Source organism: Pholis gunnellus (genome assembly GCF_910591455.1).
Source record: "Pholis gunnellus genome assembly, chromosome: 14".
Taxonomy (NCBI): domain Eukaryota; kingdom Metazoa; phylum Chordata; class Actinopteri; order Perciformes; family Pholidae; genus Pholis; species Pholis gunnellus.
In genome coordinates, this window is record NC_136541.1 from 15427000 (window position 1) to 15451132 (window position 24133).

The 24133-nt window shown below is 42.7% G+C and overlaps 1 protein-coding gene across 1 annotated transcript in view; it reads right to left on the minus strand.

The window, feature by feature from the left end:
- Positions 1–202: 202 nt before the first annotated feature.
- gpc1b (glypican 1b) overlaps positions 203–24133 on the minus strand; it is a 62403-nt gene continuing 38472 nt past the window's right edge. Inside the window, exons 4-11 of the mRNA XM_079173159.1 lie at positions 14845–15072; positions 14434–14597; positions 7996–8161; positions 7686–7816; positions 5395–5520; positions 4930–5063; positions 4345–4520; positions 203–3835 (exon numbers count right to left, since the gene is read on the minus strand). Of these exons, the coding sequence (XP_079029285.1) occupies positions 3630–3835; positions 4345–4520; positions 4930–5063; positions 5395–5520; positions 7686–7816; positions 7996–8161; positions 14434–14597; positions 14845–15072 (1331 nt within the window). The 3' untranslated portion in view covers positions 203–3629. The remainder of the gene's footprint in view (positions 3836–4344; positions 4521–4929; positions 5064–5394; positions 5521–7685; positions 7817–7995; positions 8162–14433; positions 14598–14844; positions 15073–24133) is intronic.

A 24133-nucleotide genomic window follows, 5' to 3' on the forward strand; every position in this document is an offset into this window, starting at 1 on the left:
TGGGAAACAATTTGGGCAGATGTTATGCGCAAAAAACTTCATTTTCCTTTTTCTCTTTTCCTAAGAAAAGATACATTGTGCAGGAATTTAGAACCTTGTTACGGGATAAAACAATCTATATATATATATATTTCATTTTCTCTGACAAAAACACACACACAAACAAACACACCGACCATTAAAGAAACAGTACACAGGCATGTTGAAAATCTTACAATGTATATAATTGACACAAGATTTCAGGTACAACAGCAAATGAGACATTTGTATTTTTCATCCTCTTTCTGGCATCTATCTCCACCATAAGCACAAACTCTCCATAGATTTCTGAAAACAACAAAAACCAAAGTACATAAAAACAAGAGAATTAAAAGGACTTTTTTTTTCCTCATATATTGGCACCTTTAAGAAATGACTCTCGTATTCAACTCAGTGTAGAATAAAGCCTTCTTTGAATGGTGGTATAACCAGCTTTGCATTTTTGCCACCTTAATGAATGAGAGCAGGATTGAGGTGCGCAAGCTGATTTGAGATCAGCACTCTGGGCAAATCTTCTCCCCTGCCTCCTCTCACTCACAGGGGCTTTGTTTTTTACACTGTTTCACCACAGTTGAACAGGAGACGTCTTGCTGGGCCAGATCTATCTGCATACACACATCCCCCAATCAATAGTCGTTTCTGGAAGGTGTTGACTCGCGCATCGATCGACCATCTTGTGATGTCTTTGTGCAGACAATGCCATTTATTGGCCTCATAAAAGTGCAGGTTTTATAAAAGGGAGGGGGACTTTGAGCAACAAATTAATGAGATCAAAAGGTGGAAGAGGAGAGAAGGGAAGGGAGGGGGGGGGTGGGGGTTGTGCAAATTTCAGCCGATGACATTGTGAGACAGTCATTGAAACTGAAGTTGTGAGTCGTAGTCGTCTTTGAATTGGAATGTCACCATCACAGTTGGAGTCATTTCTCATTCTTTACCGGGCTTAATGTGGACTTTCATATCCATTTTCATATTTTATTCTGGAGGGTCACAAAAAGAAGACCCATGCGGTGCTCTTGCTAATTGTTCTTTGTTCAAAATATGTATCCCCCCCCCCCCTACTGGACCATCTAATATTGTATCTCACTTTCAGAAATCGAAAAAATGGACCCCAACCCTAGACGAAGTGTCAAAGGCAGTCACAGGCAGATTCTTTTCACCGGGAACTAACGGAAGGAAAGACACTCGCACACAGACACTAAGCATTCATTAACTAAGCATGTCAAAAACAGGAAAATATCTCCAAAGTGACATGTCAGGTAACACTCATGACTACAGCCTCACCCATTTTACAGAGCAGTAATTAACCAAGAATCTAACAGATGCGCTTCTCATCCTTTGACAGAGCCGCCAACAACTTAATTGGATCTGCAGTATTATCAACTGTAAGAGGCATATTTTGATTTTTCATGAAATGAATAAAACCTATATGCACCTACCATTTGATAATACCAGTGTACAACTGAAGCAATTGTGTATTTTAAAACATGTGTCCATTTACACATATATACAATACTTTTACAATACCGACAAGCAGAGATACCTCAATCAGATCGGGAGTTATTACGGTGGCAGCTGGAACATCTGGAAAAATGACCTAAAAATGACCTAAATTAACGTTTTATTGCTGACAGTTGAATCGCACTAAATCAGACAATGCTAGTCCAATATATTTCAATATATTTAATTTCCGTGCCTCCATCGTCCGACCATCTTCTCCTCTATATCAATCAAAGATAAATCCACACGTTCACACACACACACACACACACACACATACATATATAAGCGTCTTCCCATCGCCCTGCACACAGCGTTCCTAAATGAGAGCTTTGACATGTCTGTGAATTAAAATGTGGTATGTGTTTCCTCGTCAGGAGCAGCCTTTACACTGTGTTCCCACAACATTCCCAGTAAGCTTGACACATAATGAAGCACTGTGTCATTGTCATATTGGCCTGGCACCACGTAGAAGCATGAGGAACGCTTTAAAGGTCATTATGACTGATGGGCGGGGAGAAGGGTAGCGGTACTAGGGGTTGGGAATTCAGAGGCACTGATAGAGAAAAGTTGCAGAAAAATGGAAGGCAGATATGGATACCCTATGACGGATGATGAATGAAAACAAGAGTTATAGCATACAATGATCCGGCTCTTATAAAATGTTCATACTTAATTGGCTATTTTCTTGCAAGAAAACAGCAAAGAGGAAACAGAAATATGTACACTGCGGTGTCTGCCGTTGAAATAGTGGGACGATACAAAGACGTGCATGGTGTGGCTTTTACCGTGATATGGGTCATTGCAGCGATTAGACAAAAACACATTATATTGCAAGTTGCAATTATGATGCTAATCACAGCAGCACTGGGGCTTTGAAGAGAGCATAAAAAACACATTATTTTTTTTGCTCTGCTGTGCACATGAAATAGAGAAAAAAAAAAGGAAAAAGAAAGCGGTGCTACATGACAGCGGTGCTTCTGCTTGTGCTTTCTGTGTACATTTCTGTTCCGCTACACGCTTCTAAAGTCACGAACTGTCAATCCTTTGCTGTGAAGGCGATCTTAAACCGACACCCCCCCATTCCGCATACGGTGCTCTATAGTGGGAAGCTGCTGTCATCTGAGACCTGGCCCGGCCCAGCATGCATTTTGCTTACACCAGACTCTCGAGTTGATCCTACACGGACAGCAGGGGTCTGGAGAGAGAGTGAGATCTGCCCCAGCATGGGGAGGAAAAGGGGGGCGGGGGAGGCGGGGGGGGTGTAGGGATGAGTGGATGGATGGAGTGGCGGACGGTGTCACGTTACTCCCACATTAGACGATCGTGTTGGTGTGAATGTGATCACGGCTTTTATTACAGCTCACATGATGAAATGGCAAAAAGTGCTGACGCTCGCATCCTCGCTGTGAGAGAGAGAGTGTGTGTGTGTGTGTGTGTGTATGTGTGTGTGTGTGTGTAGGTGAAATGGTATTGTGAAGCTTAATGCATTAAGAGGTCTGCTGGGTCGTGCTGTCCAGATCACCCCCCTTTAAAAGTCATCAATATCGTATTTCATTTTAGTTTGTGGTTTGTGTAGATTGGGGAGTGATTAAAGCACTCTGGGGTCCGTTGTGAGTTATCGATAAATAAATGATTCTACTGAACATAGGTGCTGTTTTTAAAGGAGCGGAATTACAAATCTGAGTGCCGCTGCAAAGCCCATTCTCCCTCTCCCCATGGTGTCAACACCAACATACTGTTAGCCATATAGTCTTACACATGTTTTAGGTACAGATATAATCTCAGAAAACCCAAACACCAGAAATAAAACATTAGAAGATGCGAAAAGACCAGCTCTAATGGTGTCATAATATAGCAAGAAATAAAATAAAAGAGCAGAACCCAAACACTTATGAATACTCGTAAATCCATTTAGTTCTAATCCAAAACCAACACGAAGTCCATCCAAGTGATTTTTTTGTTGTTGTTTCCTTTTACTTATTTAGTTTTGGCAAAGTAACTAACTCCCAACATCTCCTCCCCCCCACTTTCAGACTCTCCCCGACCTCCGTGTCCCAAACTCAGTCCCAGTTGGTAGATTCCTCCGTCAATTATCGCCGGAGCAGCAAAATGAGCAGTGGAAGCAGGTAAATGGTGATGCAGGGGAGGTTCTGGCCGGTGCTGGAGCTTTTTACCTTCTTGTTTTCTGGAGGGTTAGGATAGAATATGGGTCGGTCGGTGACGGGGACAAGGCGCGGGCCACGGGAACACATATTGTCGGCGCACATGCCGCTTCCTGAACCGCTGACATCATCGCCTATAGACAGAGGTTAGGACATGAATTTAACGGTTCGACATGCATGCAAAGTCACAAATGGGGTTGCTTATGTATTCCTAGAATTAACATATTAAGACCACTGCAACACACTCATAAATATTAAACTACCAGCAAGAAATATGAGGTTCACTGCCCTGGTGCTGGCCCCAGAAAATGGATGTGAATTTTAATGCCAGCATCACCTTGTGTTACTTGCATTACGTGGTATGAAATATCACCTCAATAATTCAAAAAGGCACATCGATTTAGGCCATGCATTTTTATACTGACATCTTATTCCAAACATACTGCTTTTGCCCTTTTGCTGGAGTTCCTACCAGCTAAGATAGAAGTGTGCTGTCTCCTCAGATAAACAGAAACAGAGTTACTTCCTATAATCTGCACCTTGTTAAAAAAAAGCTTCTAATTATCAGAAATTCATCCGGAATGTGAAGTTTCCTGTGAATGCTCTTGAGAAACGTCTGAGCTGTGATGGTAAAAGTACTCACTGGTGTCCTGAAAGTCCACATCCTGGCCGTTGAGAGCATTCCTCAGGCGGTGCGTCATGATCTTCAGCTGCATTATCTGCTGGCGTATTGTCATGTCTGGTTTGGTGATGTCGATTTCCACTTCAGGGTTGTTGATCTGGCTGGCAAGGCCATCGCCCATCACCTCGGGAAGGTACCTGGCACACATGAACATTTCATTACACAACGTCTGGAATTTTGCAGCTTCTCACCACAGTTAATGGGACGCAGTGAAACCTTCGCTGAACAGTGGACACTGTGGCCAGAAGTGGCATTGGCAGGATAAAGGCACATTGATTTCCCTTCATTTCCCATGATTCAGTGGAGTTGCTTTAGCGGCATCACTTTAAGGGGACCAGAATGACAGCGGCAACCTTTGCACCTATACTGTAAAATGCTAGCCGCTAACACAAGAGGAAAGTACTACTCATTCAACAGTTCAACAGCACCTCATAGTGCCCATTATACTGTGCATTAAACATCCCCATTTTGAAAGATATCTTGTCAATTCTTTTACTTTTATATCTTATATTGAACTACATTTCTTCATGGGTTTTTGTGCCTTACCTAGCACGATTCATGCCGTTCCAACACTTATCCTCGGCCCCTGTTCCAGTGGCGACTCTGTCACTGCAGAGAATGCTTGGGAGAGAAACCCAGTACGGCTGCATGTCCCTCAGTCTCGCGGTTACATCAGACACCTTGGGCAGAGCAAATTCATGAGCTTTTATACTTTGTTCAAAATCACAGAATGATGGTGCACTCAAACAGGAGAGTAAGAAAAAAAACTCCTGCTTCCTCAGTAAAAGAACTGCAGTGCTCAGTCATATGACTCATCCATCCATCCAAGCATTCATTCTCATCTAATCACCCCATAGTTGTCTGTGTAAAGGTGAAATGAACAGAAAAAAAGGGTTTAATTGCCCATGATGAGCAATGGCTCTTGCCTCATAAACTGTCACTATGAATGGGCCAGACTAAGCCATCAGAGAGCAACAGCAAGGACGCAGACTCAGACAGGTAAATACTCACCAGTTTGTACATTGTGTTAGAGCTGGTTTCCAACCTGTCCTCCACCGTAACCTTCCCTCTCTTCATGTCATCGACTCCCGTGCTGCTGGCTCCTCCCTCTCTGATGTTGCCACATGCCTGGAACAACTGGGGCAAAGAGGAAGTGAAGGAAAGACGATTGATGAACAAAACGTGGAGAGAGGATATACGCGAGTTAACCAAAGGGTCATATGAGGAAATGAAGTTCAATTTTGACAAAAATTGTTTATACTTTTCTCAGCGTTCAAAACAATGCAAGTCCCAAATCAGATCTCTGTGCTTTATCATCTAATTCATCTTCAGAGTAACTTGAAATGAAAGGCTTCAGAGTTCAGACTCTATCTATAAAGTTTATTTTCCTTCCGTGTGCAGTTCTTATTGGTGTTGGTGTTAACTAGACTAAAATGTAATGATGCTGAAACCAGCGCTCTGAATATAAATCTATGAACCCGTTCTCTTAGTGCATCAGCACAACAATGTGTTTGTTATACACGACTGCCTTTGAGAATACAAGTCTCTACCTTTGAAAGCCAACAGCCACAAGTGTGCTGGTTATTTGCATGACCCCAAGAGTCAATCACAGCATCGCTGCGGCAGAATGATTCACAGCTCAGAAAGCACTTGTCCCTATGGGGCTTACAATTTATAAATGGAGCCCAGGGAATACAGAAAGACTCCAGTCAATCTGTCACCCAATCTGGCCTGCTTAGAGGAGCCTCAAGCCTTTGAACCTTCACACATAACTAAAAATTAATCCTGTCTTAAGATTCCCGTCATGTTTGTCAGCATAACTCCTTGGTGTTGTGTTCACAGCGGATTGAATAATGGACATAAAAACACGGCACTGACGCTGTTAAAACAGAGTAGTGGCAAACGGACCTCAAACGCATTTACTCATGCAGAGTGCAGTGTCTGTATTTGGTACGTTTTATGGGGAAAGTACATACAGTAACACAACATATGGCTTTTTGATGTCATCAGATTATGTAAATAGGGGATAATCTGCCCTACGCAGTGTCTACCTTAATAGCAGACTGTAGACATGAACTGACTTCCACGGGATCAACACAGCACTTTCCCCGAGAGATGAAGATCAGAGGCTGAAGCTGTGTGTGATTACCATATTGAACCAGGTCAGAGGCAGTCCGCCAGGCTACGGCTCACCTCAAGCCTGACAGGCTCTTTCACAGCAAACCAGCACAGAGGAAGCTTTGTCTTTCTTCTCACCATCTACACTGTTTTCCACCTTCACCAAACAACCCAGTCAGATTTGTATTGCTGCCAGTGCCCTTTAAGGATCATATAAAAACTGTTGCTCGAACACCATTAAACAGGGAAGTAAATGCTCGGCCTGCAGGATCGGTCATGACTCACATCCTTTTGTTTTCAACCTAGTATATGAAGTATTGCAACAACAAATCAATGTAGCGGATATAGGGTAGCATAGTGAGAGTGGACCCAGTCTCTGAACGGATGGATCGATGGTATGTGTATCATTTTACACAAAGATGTGTTACTTCCTCACTACTACTTCTATTGCTTAGCCAAGTGAAACGGCTTTCTCTTTAACATTAAAGTCATGACTAGATAAGCAGCAGTCAGCTGATTTGGGTGTGCTTTGAACAGATTTGATTGACAGCCGCCTGGCTTCATAAGCAAACAAGGACACAACTGTCATCTCTTTTTGATTCCAATACTGCTAGATTCTGATTGGTGGGTGGAAGTGCGTCACATCACATTTTTTTTCACCCAAAGAGTCCGACTTACTTCAAACCACTGAGTAAAGCACAAACACAAACACAAAATACAGAAATCTCTCTTGTGCAAAAGATAGAACAGTTCTAACTTTGGCTGAATGTATGTGTGTTTTTGTAGGAACACCTGGCTCCTAGAAATAGGCAAAAAGCCTTCAGGGTCTTTTAAAATATAGTGCCAACCATTTTATGGATATGTTTGCAAATCTGACTTTGATTTACTTCCATCAAGCAAGAAAGATCTACCAGTATTGACGTCTAACTAGAGATGAGAAGTGTCCATGCCATGAAGTTGCCATTCACTGGCTGATGGACGTTCTCAACTGTAGCTGGAACACTGTATGTTCCAAAGATGTTGAGGGTTACAGGCCTGCACAGCGCTCTAGTTTGTGTCTTTAACCAAAATAAAAGAATTCACAAGTCACGTCGTTTTCATGAACTCTTCATTGACTTCTGTGCAGTAAAAACAGTTTGGTCAGCAGTAAACGGCTGTATGTGTGTACCAGTGTGTGCTCTGACCTTGCTGTTGGTGGTTTCTATATTCTCCATCATGGTAGCCATGGCGTCCGATATGCGACTGGGGAGGGAGAGGAACATGCTATCTACACCAGATGTGCCATGAAAGCTTCCAGCCACCTGCATCATTGTTTCTACAAAGATGGGGAAGTACAGTTAGCGTACAGAAAGTGTGAAATGTTTAACATGCTGTACACTGGGCAGAACGAGTCCGCTGTATTCATTGCACAAAGTAACATCATGTGTCGGGCGAACCTCAGTGCAAACATAGGGCTGAATTGGATGCATGTGTCAATGTGTGCACGGCCCCCACCTGCCAGATGCCTCCACTCGGTGTTGAGGTCGGCCTGGTTGGCCAGACAGCCCTTCATGACGTTGCTGCAGTAGTTGGCACAAGGTCTGGCAGAGGCCATGCCACGGCAGTGGGGACAGTAAGTCATCCTCATCATGGCCCGCAGGCACTCCTGGCTCAGCTGCACCTGGGGTAGGGCACAGACAAAAATACACATACAGCACCTGGATGAAAACTGTTTCATTAAGCATACATGATCTAATAGTCTAAAAGTTAAAAAACGACAGCAGCAGTTGATCAAACTGTACATTTGACCACTTTCACAGTTAAGAGCCCTGCTGCTACTGTACAGGATAATGAAATATATGATGCACAGTGCACACAAGTCTTATATTTCTATAGCCAGACAATGACAGTCGCAGAACTGTGGGAGGTCACCTCCCTTTTTTGACCTTTTTCTCAGTTTGCGCCATTCAGCACAGTTTCCTTGGAAACCACCAGTTTTCTTTCCGTTTCACATGCGATGAAAAGGCCCTGACATTCATACTAGTATTCTCATACAAGTATTCTCAGTCCCTTACACCTTCCCGCTTCTTCCATTTCACTCTGTATCCCACAAGGCTGTTCCCCCAGGAAAGGGCCCTGGTGCGTGAAAAAGTAAAACTGGGTTAATACCAGTAAGCTCTGTTCACAAGAGAGTACAGCTATGCATACAAAACCTCAGGAAGTGTGTGTGTCTGCGTGAGAGAGAGAGAGAGAATGAGAGCGAGAGAGAGAGAGAGAGAGAGAGAGAGGTGGATCGAGCCCAGCTACGCATACAAAGCTCCTCTAAGCTGACATCTGGGCCATCTTGATGCTTTTCCTGGAAACAGTTCTTCCAACAGGAAAGTTACAGTTAACACCGGCTTTTAACAAATATACAGCGGGATTAGGACAACAATGGGGCTCGGGTGAGAAAACAAATGATAGATACTTTGAACACCCTGCAGACCTGTCAGTAGTTCAGTGAAGATAGCCTGCTCGACATAAATGGACATAGACGTGATCACTCTCAGACCACTTTGTGATCCACACTTTCTCACGCTTTAAATACAGTATTTCATCAGTTCTTGTGTTGGAAATGTAATATTTTAAAGTTTCAAACAACTTTCATTGTGTTCTGTTTTTAGTCTATTTTCCTTGGCTGTATCCAATGACTATTTATGGCTGTATCAACCCAATTTCCCCACAAGGATAATTCAAATTGAATATAATCCTATTTGATCCACACAAGGCAAAAGCAATTTATTTTGACTCTGTTTCAAAATCAAATTAAATCTAAAACCACATTAGAAAAAATATATAATGAGCCAAAATTAGTAAATGGATCTCTGATGTATGAAAGAGATCAATAGAAGTAGGTCATTATTGCCAGTTGCACAAGGAGGACAGTATAAAGTGAAATAAGTGACACAGAAAAGCAATAACCACATTCCCAGGCTTAATCTCAAGTCATATGAGACATGAGTCAGATCCTCACTCCTGCCCTCCTTTTCTCCCCTCCTCCCATCCTTACCCCACCGCTCATTAGCCAGAGATGAGTCAGACGAATGCTTCTTTGGTGAGAGAGAAGAGTGACGGTAGGGAGCGTGCAGGGATGAGCGAAGCAAAAGACTGAAAACCAGAGAGATGGGGGAATGTTTAAAAAGCTACGAGACTCACCGAGGGCGTTGGCAGGGGAGTAAAAAAAAAAAACCTTAGGGTGGTGTTAATGAAATACTTATTAAGGACAGACATGAATCTTGTTTCTGTTACATCATCCATACAGTGTTAATGCCGGGAGTCCCGGGTCGGGCACAACAGACACAAAACAGAATGTAACACTTCCATGGTGCTAATTGGAGGTTGCTGTTGACAACTTCCTCTGTATTGTTGGAGCCGCGGCGCACCAGGCACTGCGAAGGAGGGACCATCAAATTAGAAACAGCAATAAGACTCACATGACCAAGGCTGCACCTAAGGATTATTTTCATTATCTATCAAACGTTTGATTATTTTTCTCATAAACTGAGAAAGACAAATTATTAAAATGCCCATCTCAATTAGCCAGAGCACAAGGGGCCGTCCTGAAATTGTTAAACCAACTGACAGAGATGTAAAATAGGAAAAAAAGGAGCAAATCCTAATTTTTAAGAAACTAGACGAATTTATCGAGCAAAATTGCCAAAACATGCAGTGTAGATATGTTGCTTGATAAATTGATTAATTAGTTAATCGAGACTGTTACAGATACATTTTTAGACGATCAACTGAGCAATTTATCAAATAACTGCTTCAACACGTATAGAGGCACAAGCACACACATTTATACACAGTACACACACACACACTCTCTGACGTGATATAAATCCTCTCATCCAGAAATATCAATAGAAAGTTTTAGGTTTGAAATATTCTCTTTGATGTTTGCACGTTCAGCTCATTGCCACGTCTGCGTTACATTTTAAACACCCATACCCTTTCCTGCCTCTGCCCTCGCTTTCACAACATGCTCGCCGCACCTGTCAGTATCTTCTATAATGCTCATGGCCATCCTGCGCCGGGCTCTTCTGTCTCTCTCTCTCCCTCCCTCTCTCTGCTTGTCTTTCCTTTGTAATTACTAGGGATATATGAGCGACCTCTCCCCCTTGTGTTACAGAGCGAGACAATCCAGACTCCTTGCCTCCAGAGTGAGCCATGTGGCGCGTGGCCTACTTCCTCCACTCCCCTACCCAAGGGAATAAAAAAAGTCCGGAAAAAGTTAAGGACACAGCAACTGGTGCTGCTCGGAGCGAAGCAAGGGAAGAATTAATACCGAACCAGAAAGAAAGAAACTGCATCTTACAGTTGAGGTTTCTCTCACATTCCGCGCATCTTGGTCTTATTCCCAGCCCCCCTTTCAGGATACTCTTTCATCACCTTTCACTACACTTCCATTTTTTCCATCGCTAAAACAACTAAAACATAGTAGGGAATCATGTTGTGTTTCTTCTGAGTTTGTACCAAACACAGACGCTTCCTTGGGAGACAAGGGAAGCAATTAATAGCAAAAATAATTGTATTCTAACCAGCTTCACACTCTACCATTGTGATACCTCCCTGAGCAGCGTGTGGCAAACATCCTCAGTCGCTGGTCCCTTTAAGTGGCGATACATAGCTAAAAATAGGAGCGGTTGTCTCGTTAGAGCCCAATCAATCCAAGGTAGAATTACAGCAGAGAGGAGGGGAAAGCTAAGCTCCAAGTTAGTATACCAAGCTATTCACAGTGAAAGGAGACAGAGGACAGTGCGGGGCACAGCTCTGGGAAATATCAACAGAAATGTTTCAGCACATAAGTATGAGCAGAAGAATAGCGACAAGAGAGGACGCTGGAGTTTGTCACAGCCTTTTTTTTCCTCTCTCACTATTTCTCACTGTCTCATGTGTTCCCATCACAGCACAGTGCAGTTCCAATCTGAATAAGTACGAGCACAGTGCTGATTATGTACGGGGGGAAGACAAGCAACACAGACTGACACGCAAATTATGAATTTGAAACTGAACAGTTGGTTGGAGTCTGAACTTGTTTCAGTCAAATTGCACCAACAGGCCTTGACTCGACTCAAAGAACAACTAGCTATTCTGTCTCATTGCACAGTTCAATGGTCCTTACTTGGAAAATCCCATTAACAGAGATTGACCAAATGTGTCCATAGCGACTACTCTCTTGATACAGTGTGCTTCTTGCCTTCCCTCTTAAGACTTTCGATGAGTGTGTGCCCAGCCCATGACCTTATTCTGAGTGGCAGCGCTCCGGTGCCCTGGTATTAGCGCAGGGATGACATTTTGTAATTTTGTAAAAGCTGTGCTAATTATGAACACGTATCCCCGAGCCAGCCTTGTTAAATTGAACACATCGCTCACTGTCCTTCAGCACCAACAAAATGGCATCGGTCAGGAAATGTGTATGGAGAAGTAGCCACACAGGGGAAATGTTCATCACCGTTGGAGGGAAATGAGGGCATGATGAGGTGTGTGTGTGTGTGTGTGTGTGTTTCCGTAACATTATGCCCTTGAGTGGAGCATGAGTGTTTGTCCAGGAGAGTTGCTTATCAGTTGCAGAGATCACAAGCTATTCTGGCTGGTCCAAGGGTACACAAATCATGAGCAGCAATTCCAACACAGCACGCTGCCCATGCTAATTGCGATCCTTACTTCCCTGTCTGCTGGCTTGAGTCAAAGTTAAGTAGTAACTGTGTGTAGCTCCGTTAGACTAGCTGCATCCCTTAGCTCCGGGTCAGGCTGTTTTAGTTGTCACTGTCACTCCCTGAGTCTAATTATTCACCAGCTTCCTGCTACGCCAGACTAGCTGTGCTCATGGTTATTCCTGATTTTACTCCCCTGTGGCTACGGATGGGCTACTGCTGCGAGCAGCCACTTAATTGAGACATCCTCTGGTCCCTTTGTGTAGGTGTAGGTGTAGGTGTAGAGACGTTGCACCTATTTTCTGGGCCAGAGGTAGACAGAAAGAGAGAGAGAGAGAGAGAGAGATATGCTATAGGCCAAGCTGTCTCACTCTGATGCAAGCAAACGGTACAGTCTGTGCCACCCACAGTGCTAGTCTGAGCACATAGAAGCGTGCAAGGGAGAAGGATCATATACATTCGTTCTTTGACATGCAACCAAATGTGTGGCTTTGTAGTCATGTAGTAGCACCACAGCCGATAATGTCATTATGTATTCATTTATTTTCTCTTGATCTTTGTCTCTTCATGCTCACACACAGTCTGACCTTGTGATATTTTCTTCAGATAATACTGTAATATTCATCTCTGAAGCAGCATTGTTTTCTGAAAGAATTGAGTATATTTCTCATGGGGGCCACTGCTCTCAGCACCCTGCTTGCCAAGTTTCTGACGGGAGATATTTTTCAGCGGTGCATCAGTATTGGCCACCTTCCCTTTCAGGAGCTGACATTATTTCTCAGTCTTGCTCTGATCTTAACCTTACTCTTGTCTTATACACAGAGGGGACCATTTCTCTTGGGAGGTATTAACCCTCCCCGCGGCCCAGCGAGACATTTTTCAGCGTGGAGCTGACATTAACTGTTGTTGCAGGGGCTGATCGTCTGAGCCGGGGGCCATACTTTATGGAGCCTCTCGTTTCCAGCAACATTGATCTGCCACTGCTTTATACTATGTGCACGGACTGGTAAAAACCTGCCTGTGTGTATGTGTGTGTGTGTGTGTTTGAGTGTTCGCATAAAGAAGGGGCAATGGTGTTCACTAACAAGAGAGGAATACAGACCACTCAACACAAGAATACCAATGAACATGTGGGGGGAGCAGAGAATATTAGCTTTGCGGCAGATTAGACACCAGAAAAAAAGGTTTGCGAGGCAATTAGACACTTTCATCCCACGGACCCACGGTGACACATTTTAAATATCCTGGAAAGTTCCATATACAGTTTTATCCTTGATGTTACCCCTTGAAGTCCCTAAGTGACACATATGGAACATCCTGGTGAAGTCATGTGACAGTGAGTTCATTTGTGTACCGATGACATCACTTCCAAAATGGCTGCCTGGCTGGTCAGCAAATTTGGCAGAACTAGCTCATTTCAAAAAGCTTATTTTTGTTGCTTACGGTAAGTTTCAACACATTTGACAATTCTGATGCTTTCATAACATGTCCTACATCTAAACTGTTCTAACCATATTTCACAAACAAATGTATCAAACTTTAAAAGTTAAGAAAATATTGTTGTGACAGATATGTCACATCAGGCTTTTTTAAAACAAATTGTCTCAGAAAAACCAATGTGACATATTTGTCACAATAAGAAAAATACTAATTAGCCGATCAATTGATTTAACTGCTTCAATAATTTGTAATTAAAATATGTTCTTTTGTTGAATTCAAAAGACATTTTAATTAGAAAAATCTAATTGATGAACTTATTAGTCAGTAAATAAAACACACAAACAGACTACATTTAACTATCCAATTTTGGTCCCATTTCAAATTAATTAAATTATTTCTTTTGCAGTGTGGTCTAGAATGAACGATACAGTGTCATCCAAGGAGCAGACATTTTTGTCTTGTAAAACAAATCTTTTTGGTTAAATCTAACCATAAAAGTTACAATTTGTATATGTGTTGTGGATATGCAAATAAAAAGGCATATCTTTGTTAACAAGCAAAAAATGTACGTATACCCCCAATGTGACATATATGTAACATTTCAGATCTTTGGCACTAGGGGGTAGCATTTAAAAAATATTTTCAGAAATGTGTTCCATGTGGTCTGTTTTATATCCCCTATAACTTTCCTTTAAGGAAAAATGGGCTTGGGTTCTTATGGGTTAAGGGAAGGAAAACTAATTGCAGTCACTGGACGGAGGGGATACCATTCAAAATGAAAAGGGGAGAAAATGGGAGAGTAAAGCTTGGGTTTTACCTGGGACACTTTGCGCACCACCTCCCCACTGATCACCAGTCCCTGAACAAAGGAACGTGCTGCCACAAATGTGCGCGTGACCATCGTCTTCATCACACGGGGTGTTTCTCCGAAGGGCCGTAGTGTCTCTATCTGCTTGGACACGCACTCCAGGTAGTCCTCACCTGCAAGCAGCATACACATCCATTAACATCGTCATCGAAGTAGAGAAGACATCTAAAGATTGTGCTTAAATAGAATATAAAGTAATCTCAAAAATCTTTACGAGGTCAAGAAATAGGATATTACCATTGACAGTCAGAGCCATCTGCTCTTTATCACCTTATGTTTGCACTGGTCTCAGGCAATAAACCTGTGTTATGAAGCAGCGCTTGGTTGTTAGTTGGTGTTCTACAGAGAAGCTGGTTGTACCTATGTTATACTGCTTGTTTGCCTGGAAGAAGAGCTTCTCCAGCAGCCTGGCCCAGAATTCGTTCAGCACCTCCTCCAGGTTGACATTGGAGCCTCGGTAGTAGTGCCTCAAATCCGTGTACAGGTCAGAGAAGACCTGGGAATTCTGGGAGTATACTAAGCCCCAATCTGCAGTGAAAGTCTCCTGTAGACTATTCGCAGAGCGGTTCAGCATCTCCAGGAAGTAACCTAAAAACAAATATAGACATAGTTTATGGTTTAAATCTCATGTTTACACTTTCGGCAACCACACACTGGGCAATGTTATTTTGTTCAGTGCCATATTTATTCCTCTTCACATTTTCATCCTGACCCACTGTATATGTAGTGTGTGCTGCTCGATATAGAGTTATTAACGAAGATGTGTCGGCCTTTCAGGGCTATGAAGCTGTCTGGAATATTCCCAGTAAACTATTACCGTAAAAACTTTTTTTTACACAATTTCCCTCTTATTCTTAACGCCTTGTGCTGCATACCAACACTTGCCTCGCACTGTCAGTGAACCTAAAGCTGAAGTATGTGTGAGTGTACCTCTAGGGGATGTCAGAGAATTGACAGCGCTTCATGGTGCAGTATATACTGCTCCGAGTGAGGATTCAGAGATATAGGGTTCAGACAGAGCTAGGCAGGCAGACAGACAAGCAGGAAGGCAGACTGTCAGCATTGGGGGGAAGAAAAAAAAGATGAAGAAAGTTGAAGTCAGACTGAGACAAGAACTAAAAGAGTAAATGGAAACAGGAACGTAAACTGCAAATCCAAACCGTATACTAATGTTTTGTCCCGATCATTTACATTTACATTCATGAGGGGGACAGGATATTACACACATCTAATGCAATAGGATACAACTCCACTAATATCTAAAGCCTCAAAAAAAAAAAAAAAAACAGTGTCTACAGTGCAGAAATTGAACATTTTAAGGTTAAGAAACTTTATTTGATTGCATTAGATTGCAGCTAAAACTGGTGATTCACCAGTGGTTGAGTTTCAGTCAAGGTGCATATACACTCACACATCGAGTTTGTTTTCATGAATCCCAGCTATTCTGTGGCTAGTGGCATAAACATTTTTTCATCCGTCTTGTGTGTAAACAATGTTTATAAATGAGGCCCGTGTTCTGCCAAGTGTGTGGCAGCAACAACAACACTGTCCCCGAACCATGCATCCATTCACAGCCAACATTTGCTCTGCATCTCCACGTACACAATGGGTTCAAACCAGGTGCATGTGTGTGTGTCTGTCTGTGTGTGTGTGTGTGTATACGTTTGTGCTGCAGGGAGATGGGAAACTGGAGTGTGCGGCAGTGTTTACTTTGTAGGTGTCTTATCTCTGCATGCCACCGCCCCTGATAGGGAGGAGACGTGAAAAGGGGTGAGGTTGTGGCCTCCACAGGGGACACCTCGCCTGGAGCATATTCCCCTAACGAAGCGTTTTTTAAAGACATCATAACACACACACACACACACACACACACACACACACACACACACACACACACAATCCAGCATATTTAAATAAAATACAAACACACCCCGTCTTCTAACAGTTTCCCTGACGACAACATATGGAAAAACCAAGTCGAGTTATACAGGAGCAAAAACTCCCAACACCCACACGCGCAGGGCCTGAAGACATTCACAGCACTTGGAGTTACATAACATTTTAATATGCTAAGCTCATCCTGACCCATCTGCGTGGCATTATCTAAGCAGTGGCCTTGTTGGATACTATATCTCTGTTCCTCTTCCCCACTCATGAATAAACACCAACCGGCCTGCTTCACCGCTGCAGTTATTTGCTGCTTTCTTCTGGCATTTTCATAGACTCCCGAGCTAAAAGCTCTACTTTCATTGGAGCCTTTGATTTGAAAAGATGTGTTTAGCTATGAGTTTTATCCAACTTTGTTTTGGTTTGAAAAGCTCTACCCCCTGACACATCAGGTCAAGTTCCTGTCTCCTACAATCACATTCTATTTCAGCGGCAACTGCCCTTTGACGTTTCCCTCAGTTGGGTTCATGCCCAGAACAATATCAGTGTATATTATTTCTAAACCAGAGTCACGGTGATGGCTCAGTTTAATGCACTCAATGTACAATGAGCTCTGGGCATAGATGTTTGCCTCTAAGGGGTTCAAAAATATCTCTACGAATCAAATGAAAAGGCCTTTAGCTGTATTAAGCTGAAAACCTGTGACTGTTCTTCCTCCCCGGTGTGATATAGGCAAATCATCATTTCATTTTTCAGGTTTAGGATTGTATTTTAATGATATGTGGCCGTTATATTGTGTTACTGAATGTCTAAATTATATTTTAAAACTATGGAATAAACAAACCAAACCAAGTAAGTATTTCCTACTGTGAGATGACAAACATGGTGGGGGATCAGGTTCAAAGTGTGTGTTATATATTCTATAAATAAATAAGAATAAAGCAAGACAAGTCCATTTGCTAAAAGGCAGAAACGGCTGATGTAAATGTTTTAAACATGATAGAGAAATCCTCCTCGGTAAGCTGCTCATTATAGCTATAAACCTCAGAATGCACAGCAAATGGCAACTTAATGAACGGTGGTGTATCGCCTACGTCTTTGTGTGTGACGTGAATTGTTTCTTATATTACGTTGCTTGCTGAGATAAATGCTTCTGACATGAAGCGGCCGTACGTCTCTCTGGACTTCCAAAGCTGGATGACACATCATTCCCCTGTTTCCTGACCTTCTGCCACTCAAACTATCTGGACACACAGCTCTGGGCCAGCCTCAAAGAACCAGGAGAGCTGCATTTATGAAGCACACGCATTTGTGCAAGCCAACACACAAAAACATACTTCCAGGAGTCAGCGGAAAAGCACATGCACACACATGTGTGCACAGAGAAACCAACTTCAAAGTGACAGCAGATTCATGTGCGCACACAAACAAACACACACACACACACACACACTATGCAGGGTACACAGTGGCAGTTAGTCAGACAGACAGACAGACAGACAGGGAGCTGCTGTGACTGGTGCAGCTTTGCTTTTAATCCCCATTAGAATTCATTCCTGCTGTGTACTGTCAGCCAGACTGTAAAAATGCCTAAAGTCTGGTTTACCAAAATGAGTTTCAGCAGAAATAGTTTTTTTCGGGTGATGGAGTGAAGTTGTTTTCCCCATTAAATGATTTATCCTCATTTCTGTTTCCTATCTTTACGTGGTTGGGGCATATTTCTAAGCGCTCTGTGATCGCCACACGTGGAGGGCAGATCTTGGTAAATGGTATCATGCTGTCCAGTTCTCCTCTGCCCTTCAGCTCAAGTGAATAATGATCATCATTAGTATGACACAAAGCCCCCTTGTGCACGTGTGTGTGCATGAGCTTTTGTGCGTGGAGATGACCTTTCTCATTCTTCATCTGCTGGTGTCTCCACGATACGGTGGAGCTACAAACTCATCCCTTCCCTCGCCCCTCCTTCCTGTTAATCTCTCCAGCAATCTTCCATCATCCCATGAAGCCTAACCTCCACCTTCGCTCCCCCAGCGTCTGCTCTCCAGGGGAGGAGCCATGGGAGAGGAAGCCTTAATGCTTATGTAGGTGTGTTTGTACTACCTTTCAGTGTAGTAGTCACAAGGAGACTTAATCACTCCTCAATGTATACATTTAAAGTCATAACTAAACCTGAATATAAGTGATGTCAGATAGTTGTGAGGATTGATTATTGATATTTTTCTAGCTACTGTATCTTTCCCGCTAAATCTCTGTCATTTAGAATTGCTACAGGTTACTTAAGTCATTTGATCCAAATATTGTTATAAAATAGGTATAAAAATAGATATAAATGATTGTTATTGACATTTTTTTAATCTATGTTATCCAACCATTGTCTGTCCTCAAGGCATTTTCTGTACGATATGTGCAGCGTATGACATCCTCTGTGTCCACCAAACTGATTCCAACAGTCAACAGAGCAGAACTGGGCTAAAATTAATTATTGTCCTGTCACAAGTTTATTGTGACACTATAATCTCGTCATGATAACATCCTCCCAGTCTGTTGTCAGACTTAATAACAATCATTAAAGAAAGTTGTGTTCAAAAACGAGCAACATGCGCTACTGAGTTTGGTCTGATGCAATGCATTAGAGTGGAACAAAAATGTATTGTTTTGCACATCAGTTTGAGTGTTTTCTTTGCACCTGATTGGCAATATTGTGTCATATATGAATATTGGAGAATATCCTTTTGATATCGTGGAAACACTTCAGGCGTTTGCTCAGCTGCTTAACAGAGACCAACCACATTGACTAAATACTCTCATAATTACCAGCCGTTTCTTTCTTTAATGCGACGGTAGATTAGGAACATCTCTCTCGCCACCCTCTCCCTCTAACACATTCTGCCTTTCCCTCCTTCTCTTCTCTCACACACTTAGAATAAGCTAAGTCAAGCATGTGTGTAGTAATGACTTTCTTCCTGCGGTGAGAGGGGAGTTAATGATTTCATTTGTAATCACTTTGAGCTTCACATCCAGGCCACCTTGACATGTCAGAGGCTTATATTAACTCTATTCCTACGTCCACTTATCCCACTGCCTCTCTACCTAATTAAACACACATATTTAAGTGTACACACAAACCCTCACAAACCTTGGAAATACTCTAGTACTGCACCGTCTTTTACCCTCTCTTGGTCTTATGTCAATCAATACGGTGCTTGAAACCAGATAAGTCGCCTCTACCTCCACGTGCCCTCTGTCTCCCTGGTGTCTCTCCATCTTCAGCCCCCCCCCCCTCCCCCCCTCGCTCTGTCCCCCGTGTCAAGTCGTGTTATTGACAAGAGATTCGGAGTAACACAGAGGTAGCATTGATGTTCCTCCAACTGCCAATCACTCTTGCTGAGGGCTTGGACTGATCCAGAGTTACTTTCTCACACAAAGGTATTAACCGGCCGAGGCTTGTGCTACTCATTCCAGGATAATCCAGATTCAGGGTTCTCATACAGAGGGCTTAGCGGGTCTGGCAACATTTGCCACTGTCTACTAAAGTTGCAACTAACACCAGCTGATTGAATAATCTGATGTAATACGGGTTGGTGATTAAGCAATCACAGGCTGACAAGAAATCCCTGAATCTTTCACAACTTAGCCCACCTAACTCTCTGGTCTCCCGAGAACCATTTAGTTTTTGTTTCCTCCAAATTGGCAGTTAGCATTATCTTGCATGTGCAGGAACTGCTTCAAAGCACACGGGACCATATGCTGGAGGACTGAAAAAAACGTTGTCAAATATACAATCCAAATTCTGGGAAGAGCTCGGTTTTTTTTGCAGGAGAAGGACACTTCCCACAAATGAAAGTAGATTTTGACACGAACGCTTAAGCATACTGAAGATTCATACACTTACTAACCTACAATTAATGACCTTATGCAGAAAACTCGTTGAGAAACATGTCAGCTCAACGGAGTTTTGGCAGTGTGCCCGAGACCGACATGGGAGAATTAGATAGAGAAGGAAGATTAGTGAACGAATGAGAGGGAGTAAGACAGGAAAAAGCAGCAATTGTATATCTCTTTCATATCTGACAGCCTTAATTCTATTTGTCCATTTTGCAAGTGCTGAATGATCATATTAACCGGTTGGTTCTTTCGCAGGGAGGAGCGAGGCAGAGAGACAGAGAGCAAAAGATGAGACACATGCCAAGAGGAGGAGGAGAAAAACAGGTGTCATTGGTGCATAAAAAAATAAAACTAGTACAGTACCTCTGCCAAGCCTGTACACTCCTCTAAATTTGTTTTTTTTAATGATGGAACATTTTAAGCTGCATCTGGATCTGATCTGCAACAAAATACACAATCATGTTGATTGTGTGGTGGCTGCCATGACTTTTGGGGAATATCCAAATCCTGTCTGGGAACATCAGGTGTTTGTACAAGAATAAATTGTGCAACATTCGCGTGACTACTGAGTTACAGCCATTTAACTTCATCATGTTGCCACCTGTAAGCTAAATGCCGTCACATTTTTCCGGTTGGCTTGAACTGACACCTGCACTTGGTATAAAGTACACAATGTATTCAAGGGGCATTTCGGCCATGCATGAATCGTGGAACTGGTGAACGGTTTGGCATAAAAATGACAATTGCTGAAAACAATTGTTTGCCTATACAGATGTAACCAATATAAATATAACTCTTCAAGCAAGGAATCCTGTTTCCATAGCATCCCTCATTAAGGAATTATCAATCAAAATTTGATCTGTTTTATAAAAAGGCTATTATAACTACTTTCCCCAAAACAATCTGAAACATCTCCTGTACATTTGAAGTAACTTGATCTTCAAGAGAAGGAAAGAAAGGGAGACTGGCAGAGCTGTAATATTGCAGGCACAGCCAGGCTAGTCTGTACTCTGTATCCCACCCATTGTCTCGTCAGCAGGCCCCACATGGTTTTGTGATCTCTACTTTTTCTACCAGGAGCACTCCCCAGGATCCTCAGCCTTTCCCTTTGTTAGTTCCCCCACCTGTGCAAGGACAATGAAAAAAATGAACACAACAGGCACAAAACAAATACTGCTGTCCTGGGCGCCCTGAATGTACAAAAGATGACATGGGAGCAGTTAGACTGTTTATGTGTCAGTCTGACTCTCCATCAATAACAACACTTATCACACACATACTGTGCCCCAAGAACCCTGCAAGCCCCTTAGCCAGCATTTAGATGCTATTAAAAGCTCGCTCATAATAAACACGCCGACACATCAGATAATGCATGTAATTTACCAACAGGCTCTCTGTGGAAGCTTTTATTCCACTCTCTCTCCTCTGACTTTCCCTTTCTAGCAGTATGCACCATTTACCCATGCCCGTTTCATTTTCTATCCATCTGGTTCTCTTTTTCAGCTGCTTGTTTCCTCCCAAACTCCATACTGTTCCTTACCCTCACTATCATTTAGTTCTCCTTTTCCCTCTCATCTCATCTTACTTTCCACTGCTAACCATCCGTTCTAACACCCAATTCCTCTTTCCTTTTTCCCGCCGTCTTGTTTTTTTTCTCTCTTTCATTTTATCCATCCAAGGCACCGTCGCTCCTGGTGAGTAATGTGTTTGGCATAATTAGGCCAGTGTACTCCAGGTCCCTGCCGACGTGATTTGCATGAAGATAAAATGAGCCAATCAAGCACCACAATGGGAGCAGATGTCCTTGTCTCTCATGACATCATCAGAGGTGACCCTGAAAGCAGGAAATTAGAGGATGGGTGGCGGGAGGTGGGAGTGAATCAAATCTGTTGCTTGATTGTAGGAATACTGCAGTACAGACTGTGCCACCAGTGTCCAATCTAAGGAAGCACAGGTTTAGTGATGTGGAGGGGGAAATCAGTATTGGGTACAACTAGCTAAAACTAAAGCCACAGTATCATTTTCCACGTCCGTGAGTACGCAAAGGTCCGCTAGGATCTGCCTGATGCAAATTTCGTCATCAGCGGTTGTGTCGCCGGCAACGTGTTGTGACCACTACGCTACGAGTGGCAGCGTTGGGATCTACTGAGCATGTAGTGGACAGCATAAACTGAACTACTATGAGGACTGTGGTGTCTGTAGCTGTACGCGTATGCGTCCCTTTGGGAGTATAACCGTGTTTTAATGCAATCAAATACAACAGCCCGCAATTAGTCTCACCGTATAGCGTTATGAAGGGCGTCCTTTTGGTGGCTGTAGTTTGTGGCGCTGTTAAATTATTCTGCCTTATTCTGAGGGGTGTTTCTAAAATGTTGTCCGTGCCATGTGTAGACTTCAGTGTATCGGATCTCAACTACATATTGAAATGTTGTCACATACTCAAATGCATTCCAGTTTTAACCTAGAAATGCATGGCTTTTCACTTGAAAAATTACCAAATTCTCATATGGATTGCATTACAGTGTTTTCTCTGTATCAGAACTCCCGATGAGCTGCCAGACTATTCACTGAAAAGAATACAGCAGGGCTGCCGCTTGCTATCAGCTGCTGGCGATACAGACTTGTCCTTTGATCCAAGTTTAGGGCCCGTTTCCTAAATCTGATAGGATACAATTGAGAGTGCTTGATGTCATACTCGTGGATTGCTCCCCCTCATTCTGTCTCCCCGGGAGGAGATGAATTACTTAACAGTCCAGCGGGGAGATGTTCGGAGCTCTACTTAAATGAATAAATAAGCGAGTCCTGCTTGGTCATCTAGAAATGGGAGTACCCATAAACCGGCCAATCTTCAAATCAGATTAAGCTCTATGACCACTGATCTGCCTTGAAATGAAATGGGCTGGAAAACACTGGCCAATAAGTATTTGGCTGCTCATAAATACTGTGTGCCAGTGCATGAATGTGCATGTGTGTGTGTGTGTGTGTGTTGAAGATTCAAGACCTGAGTTAAGAGTTGGGATGCACCAATCCGACTTATTCAGGCCCGGTACAGATACCGATACCTGGGCTCTGTGTATTGGCTGATACCGAGTACTGATCCTGTACCAGTGTTTGATTAATGTATGTCTCACGGACCGCAATCCAATATCAGTATCGCTATAGGTGCCTCTCTAGGTAAGAATTACGTTTCTTTGACCCGCGCTCTCTTTTTTCCAAATATTCATCCATTTAGTAAAAAACAGCAAGAAACGAAACGCTGGAATTGTCTTAATAAATCATTTGATGTATTAAACGTCCCCAAGATATTACATTATACATCTAATAGTTAAGTCAATTGTCTTCAGCCCTTCTCTGATTTCTCTATTTCAGCCATATACACATTTAAAACAAGAGGTCAGGCACAGTTATAATGTTGTAGGAGCTATCTACTTGATTTTAGTATTTAGTTATTTGATTCATAAGTAGTATTGTTTGATTATTCTAGATCTTTGCTTTTTTATGTTAGATTTGTTGATGTATTAAGAAAGCTTGTTCTTTTGATAATCACTGGGGTGGACTTATGGTATTTTAGAGCAGGAGAGGAGTTCCTGTGTTCATACGTATGGACAATGCATTCTTTTGCCTGCGTAGACCACAAACCCATGGTGCGTCAATGGGCCTTTGATTTATGTTTGCTTTTGGATTTATCGGCCACTACAAAAGCATTAGGAATTGTTTCTTAACATCAAAGGACTGAGGAAATCAAATAGAAGCAGAGAAAAAATGCTGTCCCAATTTAACCTTTTTGTCCAATCAAGGCACAGACACGAGCCTGGTGTTCGGAGGATCTTAAGTTTTGTAAGAAGTGAGATCAGGACAGCAGTATGCAGCTGTATGT